General features: G+C 42.6%; 1 protein-coding gene across 1 annotated transcript; it reads right to left on the bottom strand.

Annotated features, from left to right (window-relative positions):
* Nucleotides 1-3,749: 3,749 nt before the first annotated feature.
* LOC144680552 (DNA-binding protein inhibitor ID-2-like) lies at nt 3,750-7,324 on the bottom strand. Its single transcript, XM_078541648.1, has 2 exons — nt 5,205-7,324; nt 3,750-5,007 (listed from the first exon to the last, which is right to left on the bottom strand). Exons 1-2 carry the CDS (start codon nt 5,559-5,561, stop codon nt 4,951-4,953), a joined length of 414 nt encoding a protein of 137 aa, XP_078397774.1. The 5' UTR covers nt 5,562-7,324; the 3' UTR covers nt 3,750-4,950.
* Nucleotides 7,325-9,734: the final 2,410 nt, after the last annotated feature.

Here is a 9,734-nt window from a genome sequence, read left to right as displayed (position 1 = left end):
AGACCAGGGAAGTGGGACTCATTGGATAGCCCTTTCAAAGAACTGGTGCAGCTACAAAGGGCTGAATGGCCTCCTCCTATGCTGCATGATTCTATGACTCTCCATAGCAAGTAGCCAAATAAGGCAGTAGAGCATGGCACCTAGACACAGAACAAGAGCTCAGGACTTTTATGACTCAAATTTTCAAACCTTCCACAAGGCAATTGAATTAAGGCAGCAAAGACTGCTGATGTCCATGCCAATAGTCCTGTCATCCACAGGACTATTAACAGTGCTACAAAAGTTCAACAACCTCACCAGGGCAGGCAAGGTAACACATTGGCATTCTCCCTTTTTTTTCAGTTACCATTCTGGGCATCAGGACATTATTCGTCCTCTTAAAATAACACTTGTACAACTGACCCTTCACAATGCTCTCTGCTTAAGGGTAGGTTTTAATTCAGCATTTTTCCCTGTGTCTACTCAACACCTCTAACCCAGGATCTTCGTACTATTTCAGCTTCCGTCATTTCAGTTTTAAATGAATAGCCTGAATGTGAATGAAAAGAAAACGACTTTCTAGTTGGCGTGCCTGACACTCAACCTCTGACCAGCAGTGGGCAGCAGCACCCTACAGATTCATTCAAGTCAAACTGCAAAGGGCGTATCTCATTTTAAAGTGGTAATCACATGAAAATGGAATATGATTTATGGAGGAAAAAGAAAATGTATTCAATCTGTGTAGTGACAGTCCAGATTCCAAAATCTATCCAAGCAAACAGAATTTAGTGCAAGGGTGTTTTTGGTGGAATTTCCAAATGTAAAAGAACATGGACTAAAGTTTGTATCCATTCAATTAGCATCTTGGTGCTGACAAAGACATGACTTGTAGCCTTTCTCAGTGAAGCCTCCCTGAGCTGCTGCATGTTTCACCATGTACCCCATATAGACTGCAATAGCAATGGCGTGGCTCTGATTGCCTCAGACTCTCCCTAGCTCCTTGGCCCCTTTTCTTTATTCAAACAACTCACCATCCTCCACCATTCATTTAAAGTCCTTCTCATCTACCATCCTCCTTAGCAGCTTTCTTACTAGAAAATCCTCCCCTGTCCTTCAGCAGACCCTTCAGCAAGCCAATTACTCATGTTTAGTGACCTCAACCTCAACCTTAATTTTCTTTGCTAGCTTATATGCACAATTCCCACCCCTTGGTGACATAGTTCATAGTCACTGAATCTGCCTCCACATATATGTTGAAATCCTCATCTACAAATCTCTCCACATGACATTACGGCATCCTATTTCTGCAATTTTATTCAGCAGTACATCCCTCACTTCTCCCAATGCCCCCACCTCTGGCCTCTCTTATGGTCGCCCTCCCGACCCCCTGCTTCCTCACCTCACCCGCTTGTGGCATCAGGGCCTTCCTGGTCTTGCTCAACTCTGTGAAACTTCCTCCCTCATTCTCTCCACTTTCCTACCTCAATAGCGAAAGCATTGGACTTCCAACAAGCTTTCGGTCTTCTCTCCTAACCATCCTGTAAGCCCCCACCCCTCCACCACCACCCACAAACCCGTGTTGCTTTTCTCTCCTCTGGCCCTGAGGAGGTTTTCCTAACCTTGTCATGAAAATTGATGTTGCTCTGGATGGGTTGGGTGTGCAAGCGCCCTGCGTTCTTTGGCCGGCAGATGGCAAGCTGCTCCTACAAAACCAACCGCAGGCATGAGCAGCCTCCACCCACCGGAGTTAGTGCATTAATTTCTGGGGCTGCCTCTCAGGTTAGAAAAAAAGGCTCTTAACAGAGCAACTTCATTGCATGAACATCGATCTCAGGAAGAACGTAAAACGCAAGGGCACGCATGTTTTATTGGAATAGGGAAACGTTCCTAGCTTTCAACTTTCCCCCAGGAGTGACTTCCCTGGGGTTCTCGTGTAGTTGCAAACTGTACAGTACAAACTGTACAGGATGGTTACAGAGCACTTGAATGTATTTCTGTACCAGTTTGTTAATTCGGAGGCATGGAAAACGGGGAAAATGCCCCGTAATAAATGGGCAAAAGGTAAAAGCGTTACATCCTAGACATCGCACATTGTTGTAAGATCAGACACACGTTCTTCATGGCCCTTTGCTTGTGATCACAGACGTATATCATAATGTTATTTGACTTAATGTCTCCGCCCCTCCAAAACTTATCAACGATACGCGCAGTAATGCCCTATGTAACAACACTCTGAGCGTACGAATGTTGCTGGACGGTATGTATGGTGCTTGTACCGATGTACATGTGAACGCGGTTTGCGTTGTTTTAAGTCGGAGCCCCGCGTTGTGCGGCTCTGAGAATTACCTGCATGAATGGTATTAAAGTGAAGTTGGTCGTGTGTGTTATTTTGTATTTAGCACTGGATTAAAGTGGAAGGCTGTGCTCGCTGCGCAATACACTGTCGACCGTGTGGCGGAAGGTTCATCGACTGGAGTTGATACTGGGGAGAGGGAAGGGGAGGAGGGTTCGCGGAGGCAACTTCCCCACAACCACTGTAAGATGAAGATCAGAATCGCAGGCTTTTTCCTGTCTGTGTAACATGGTAAGGTGCCGTGGATCAGACTTCCCCTGCCGACATACACTGTAAAGAACAGTAAGGAGTCGATTTCTATACCGTTGCAGTAAGGTACCAGTGCAGGAGGAATGAATGTTTGAGGACCCCCGGGCTATGTGTGTGGCACTGTGTCAAGGGCAGGGAAGGGCAACAGGTACAGGCTGGCTGGCGCCTGCGAAACACCTGTTAATCTCAGGTTAATGTCTTACTGCACAGGTGAGAGGATGCAGTATTTCGCAAGAAGATTCCCTCTTTCAGAATAAGAGTACCCAGCACTGCGGGGTGGGCGGGAGGACGAGCTGATGACTGATTTGAGCTACACAGCGCGTTAATAACAATTGTATGTGTGTACACACACAGGGCACCCGCAACAGAAACATGGTCAAGATTGGCGCGGGCTAGTTGAATACACGGCCGAGCTTTTAAAGTTACAATTCTGAGTGTGTAATACCTGAATAAATGATACATAGAGTAGCGAAACACATTAACGCTGGTAATGTGATTACCACCATTGTCAATAGTAACAGTGGCAAAATACTTTTGAAGGCCTTATCATGTGGCTCTCCAGCTGTTATGATTTTGGATGGTTTAACAACTGCCTTTATTTTGAAGCAGTTTTTAACATCAGTCTGGAGCATTAAGATTCAAATCTGTGCGCGTTGCATCATAACTCAGTCCCACTGTAAGAAGTGCGGGCACAAGTGCAATCTTGATGGGTTAGTGTTTTTAAGCTTTACCAGGTTATTTTGCAGAATGAGTATATGCAGGAAACAAGTTTAAAAGTAAAACGCGTTGCTGAAGTTCAGAAATAAGTTTGCAATTAACGCCAATAAATCTGTTTGTGTATCTCAACAAAAATCAGCTCAATGTTTACCCAAACAAATAAACTCAAAAGGATGCAGGTCCATTATTTGTCACTTAAGGGAACGAGTCATAAGTAATGTTTGCTGAAAATCGTAGGGCATGTTCTGGGTTAGACATCTTCACATTATCGAAACAGCTGCCTGGCATAGTAATAATGTTTCCAAGGACAACATGCACTCTGCTGAGTTTTCATGTATGTGTAACACACAACCCACTCAGGACAGTTTCTCTCTGTCCAGCCTTTTATTATTATGTACGCGTGTTCCCCAGTTAGAATTCTCACTGCTCAGGGCAATGAAGCTGCTCTGTATTCAGTAAGCGACAATTTATTTTGTATAAAAAGTACGATTTACAATATTAACTTTTATAAAAAGTTTCAGCATAATTAAGTACAGCATTACAACGTTGCAGAAATGTACATCTCTGCTACTATACACAATACTCTTGATTAGAGTTCACAAGGTTGTCTATCACACAAACTCCGCGCCACTCCTGCGTTCGCCAGAAAAATAACATTTCTGACTTTTTAAAAAAAAAAAGATCAACAACAAGATTTCTTTCTTCGGCCACGCTCCACCTTCAGAAGGTAAAGTCTTCCTCCAACGTGATTTTCCTTGTTTTTTTGCGCTTCCCTCATCTGGGATATATTAATAATAAAACTAGAAAGACAACAACTGCAAGCCTTTCAGATGAAGAAAGGGCATTCAGTCCGTTTATAAATAACCGATCAGTCCGGGCAAAAAAGAGGAGCTGGAGGATCACACAGAAAGTGTCAGTCAAGTCAATGATTGTTGTTGGGTTACTTGGGCTGCGATCGCTCCAGGGGCTGCATCAGCTCAGGCCTCGTGATGTGCGAACACCTGCAAAACATTGAATAGAAAGAGGGGCGTGTTAGTAACAAAAAAACACAGCTCGGGCCTTCGGACAAACGAGCGCCACAGAAGAAGCCACACAAGACAGCATTTTGCAAGAGTCCAGCCTGTCCCCAAGCCTGCAAACCCCGCCACTGTACAAAGCGCCTCTTAAAACTCACTCACGTGCATCCAACTCAATTCCCCCCCAACACCACAAGACAATTTGTTTCTTTCATTTGATTTAGTTTTTTTTAAAAAGACAAACTTATTTATTAAAGGTTCCATTGAGTAAGTTTCACTGCCACTCCGATTTAGCACAAGAACGTTAAAAGTGGATTATAAAGGTCTTATTTTTAAAAAAAAACCGAGATTTTTTTTTACAGCACAGAACAACAAAGTTCGCCTTTAGAAACCCATTCTCATAACCTTATATGTAGACATTTCTGTAAAGCAGCTAGGCTTTCTTCAGCACAGCATCTAAGTGTGACTAGTCTCACGTCTCCTTTTCTAAAACATATACATAATCGCTGGTTAATTTAGATAAATTTCTCCATAAATCGGGTTTACCTAATTCAAGGTCTACGGAGCGGCTGTAACATCAAAAAAAAAACCCCACGCAGACATGAAATAAAATGAGTATTTGTACTTGCCAGATCATCAACGACAAAATGCCTTACTGTCATCTGTCAACAATTGTTTGGGGAATTCAGATGCCTAATAAAAAAAAAAGCAAAGGAAATTGTAATCTCCCGTCTTAAAGCCAAAAACAGAACGATAACATTAACATATTTAAACACGCATAAAAAAATTAACTAATACCAAGGGAGGGCTTGTTTCATATGAATGCAGTTGGACCGCAATTTTATGAACATGTCAACTGATCTAACATGCATTTGAATAGCAGACAATACCTGTAACGATAGAATCGCAACGTCTGTGTTGAGTGTTGACAGGGGCGTTCTAGAGGGAGAGTTCTGGCCCTGATGCAGGACGATGGAGGGGTGCGTGTCCAAAGCGATCTGCAGGTCCAGAATGTAATCGATGACATGCTGCAGGATTTCAATTTTGCTCACTTTCTTGTTTTGCGGGATGCTGGGTACAAGCTCTTTCAATTTCGAGTAACAGTCGTTCATGTTGTAGAGGAGGCCGAGAGGCTCCTCGACCGGCGCTTTGCTTCTGGAGATGCCAAGGCTTTGCTCTGACAGGCCCCGCACCACGTCGCTGCTGCTTTGTTTTCTGGCTGATCGGATCGGGCTGACAGCTTTCATCTCGAATCTTTTTAATACTTTTGGTTTTCCTCAAGAGATGCTTTTTTTTTAATAGAATGGAAACGGAAGAGATTGGCTCTACTACTACTCCAGCTCCTCTCCACTAGCGTCCAGCCCGTTGTTTTCTGTGCCTCAGTCCGTTTCCAGTTCGCTTATTTATACCAGAACTCCGAGCTTTAACATGTCCCACCCCTGCCCCGACTCATTGGCTGTATGAGAAACGTCAATTGCAATGACCCGCATTGTCACTGGTCCATCTCCCTTAGCAGCTCCGCCCATTCATGTCCCCTGCGCCAATTGTGTTACACAAGAGGCGGGTCTGGATATTTGCAACAAGGAAGGGACGTTGGAAGCCGAGCCAGGCGACATTTAAAGGGATGCAGTGCGACCCGATAATACAATATTATCACTCTTTACGCGAAGATCTTAAACAATTGCACGAATTAATTTGCTATGTTGAAAATGGCATACGATTTATAGGCGACCTCCTATCCGGACAAGGAAACAAATCTTACAATATACTCCACAGATCAATAAAATCATGGGGGGAGGGGCGTTGGAGAAATTACTTTTCGTAGCTCTGCCCTGATAAGAGATTTGGTATCTTATAAATCGGGCTCAGTAATATACATTGTTCCCCTAATGTAAATTTCCTTTTTAAAAAGGTGTATGTACAATGTGTTAATTCATGCTGTTTTGGCATTCGGTATTTCTGTTTGTGTGTCTTAACCAGATGTGAGGAACATATGTATTAAGGGTAGCAAGCAACAGAGTATATTTTACTTTCCTCAAAATTCGGTACGCAAAAATAAAAGCGGGAATTAGCACTTATTCAATACAATGAATTATAAATGTCAGCTTTTTTTTCAGGTGTCATTGTGCAGGTTTCTCAGCAGTTTCTTCAATGCTCAGTAAAATAACCAAGGATGAAGTTAACAGCTGTTTTTTTGTGACAACACTGAATATTTTAGTGTTATTATTAGTGATTTATGCAAGTACAACTTTCAACTGGGTATGGGAAAACAAATATCAATATAGATACAGATGTGGGGGATGTATTTTTGTTTTGTTTGGGTGCTTGTAATTTGTACTTGAAATAATGGTCCCAATCCACTGTTCGTAAGAGGCAAAAAAAAGTTTCTGTCTCCAGCAATAGCATGAAATATAACAAGAAAGTGCTTTTTAATAAACATTCGAATAATTAACAGGATCCTGTGTAACTCTTTACCCAGGTACAGTAGTACCATTTCCCAGTTCCATTCAGTAGCACATGGTTAGAGATACTAGAGGGTTCATGTCAAGTACTATCACTTCAAAATCATTCTTTATTTTTCTTCAAAATTGCAATATTGATATTGAAAACATCGTCAATGTATCAAATTGACTTTATGCAGCAGTTTATTGATTAGCAAGGGCAGACAATTAAAATGAGGCTATTAGCTGACTATCTAAAAATCTGTCAATATTGTAAGTCTTTATACCTTCCAAATAATGCTACTTATCCGCATTGTCCAGGGCTAACAATAAATTAAGAGGTTTTGGACATAATAATTTGAACTTTAAATTGCTTCACAGTGATCATACCATTAACCAAATGAATCCGATACTGTTTTATTGATGTTAAGCAATTTTACTAACCACTCCAGAATTACCAAGGGCTTTCCACATCTGCTGTCTGGAATGAGCTCCTCATGGAAAGCGATGCAGTGATTAGTAATTGCTGTTAGGCCAAAACTTATCTGTATGACTTGCCTTTTTTATGCAATGTTGTCTTGTTATGATCCTTAGTGAGTTTAATCTTTGTAAGCATACATTCTAGGGATTTCGTTTTTGAAAATACTGTTACAGTATACCATTTTTGATAAATTATTCCTGGACTTATTTATAGAATTGACAAATGTGGTGAACACGGCCCATGATTTTTTTGGGGGGTCATGTCATGCCGGCATTTGAAATCCTGTGTTAATCTAAAGCAATTCCCCCAGCCCAAATACATGTTGTCAGCTGTTATATACACATAAAGAATGATGTAAACCACACTATACATTTAAATCTGATTATAACTGGTGCAATAAGATTTGCTTGAGCTGTTAAAGCACGGTAGGTTCATTGTCCCCATTCATCGCAATGGCTTGGTGCTGTAGTAATATAAAACACTGCAATCTACCAATCACTGCATGTTTCACGGTCTCAACACTTCTGCTGCATTGTATGTTGATAAGTGATGCAGTTTCATTGCTTGTATCATTTGCAGTACATTTTAAAATTTGTGATGCAATATAATAAAGTAATTGGTCTGAGATTATCATGGCCCTGTCAAAATTTAATGTATACTAATCGTGGTAGATGCCTTTATGTAAAACTATTTTTTTCTCTTGCAATTGGCACATACCACTATATACTAAAACAATACAATATACTAAAATTAACCACTTTTGTCATAGAGGTTAAGTTTATTTTTGCATTTGTGATTATTTTCCTCTTTGCAAGTAACGGAATTTGTGTCCCCCCCCCCCCCCCCCCTCTGCTTGTAGTGGTATAGAATAAAACGCAATCTTGATGCTTGAGATTACTTCACGCAGTATTGACCCAATGACCATTTTGAAATGCAAAAACAAAATCAAGTCCAGTTATCTATTATCTGCAACATTACCGAAAAAAAAACCTGACAAAATGCATAAAAAAGCGACAGTTCCCATGTCCCGAAGGCCCCGCGGGGCGAACGAAAAAAAAGCAAAGCGGTCAGATCTATTTCATTTCTTAATTTAACTGGCAATTGCTGCAGACTCCCCCTTCCTTGTGCTTGCAGGGCTACTCGGGGGGGTTTTTTTTTGTGTGTGTGTAGTAAATGCGATGTGAATGCAAGAAAGCTAAGACTTCCAGATTCTCAAGGTCTTGTCCACATCTGGTGCAGGAGGAGGGCTCTTCTTGCATTGTGTCCTTTTGTGCTCTTGTCCCAGCTGTGTCCACTGGCCCTGCCATTGCCTAACCGCACCGCCCCCCCCCCTCCCTCCCACGCCCACGACTTGATCGCTGACAGCTGATTAATTGGCAGGAACAAGCGGGGCTGCGAGCAGCTCCCTCCCTCCAACCCGCGCCCCGGACTCGCTGGCGCCAGCCCCATGACGTCACCCATTCACAGCGGCCCTCGAGCCAGTCAGCGCGGCGCCGCTCAGGCGGCTGCCATGGCAACGGGCGCTGTCAATCAGCTGGCTGCACAACGGCAGCGGCTGCGAAGCTATTACTCACCGCCCATTATGAGCTGAGAGATTGTCATTGAATTCGCCACCTCGGCCCGGACGGCCCTTTAGGGTCCGCACACCTGCACTATTTGCATTTCTAAAGTTACTTTAAGTTTTTTTTTGGGAGGGGTGGGGGGAGAGAGGTCATCTCGCCAGAGTTTTCGTTGCGCAAATAAGAACGCCACATGTCTTTCAGCTGCAGGGCTGTGCAAAAGCCACCAGGATGCTCAGTTGCACCAAACTTTTTTTTTATGTTTTAACAAAAAACAAATGCTTCTATGATTTAAAATATATATGCATTCCAATTTTAGCTTCAACATCCCACGATTTGGAAAACACACCGTCGATTTTACAATGAGCAAAATCGACGTGATGTTTTCTTGATCGCTTTTATTTTTGAACAACTTTTGTTTCCCCCCCCTTAAACTTCTCAAATCAAAACTCAGCAAGCAAACAACTGCCAAAATTCTCTAAAGCGCACCGATCTGTAACGACCTTTTTTTTTTCCCCTGTACTTCATTCCGGTCACAAGAAGATAGTTTGGGGGGTGGTTGGGGGGGGGGGAAACAGAAGAAATTAGTTGGCGAGATAAGGCTCTGAAAACAATCTTGGCCGGCCGCAGAATTGGTGGGAGCTCTCGGCTGGCGTCAGGAAGTCTGGCCCGCCTTTCTTTTACTGTTGTCCTGGCTTTGTCCAGCTGCACAGACAATCAGGCATCAGAAAGAGCCGTGAAGAATGCTGCAGGCAACCTCCTCAAAAGTGCTTTTTCTTTTTTTAAAAAAAAAGTTTCTCACATAAAGCGCCTTATGTGAGGGAACTAACATCACATCACAAGCGCCCCACTATATGCCGACCATCTGCGAGAAAATAATTTCCAGTGTGACTAAAAGGCAGCTGGAGCAACAGTTTCAAATGGGTTACTCAGAAAGAT

The sequence above is a fragment of the Cetorhinus maximus genome, chromosome 5, assembly GCF_964194155.1.
Source record: "Cetorhinus maximus chromosome 5, sCetMax3.hap1.1, whole genome shotgun sequence".
Classification (NCBI taxonomy): Eukaryota; Metazoa; Chordata; class Chondrichthyes; order Lamniformes; family Cetorhinidae; genus Cetorhinus; species Cetorhinus maximus.
Note: the sequence above shows the minus strand (reverse complement) of the source record. Positions and strands in the feature narration are given on the sequence as shown.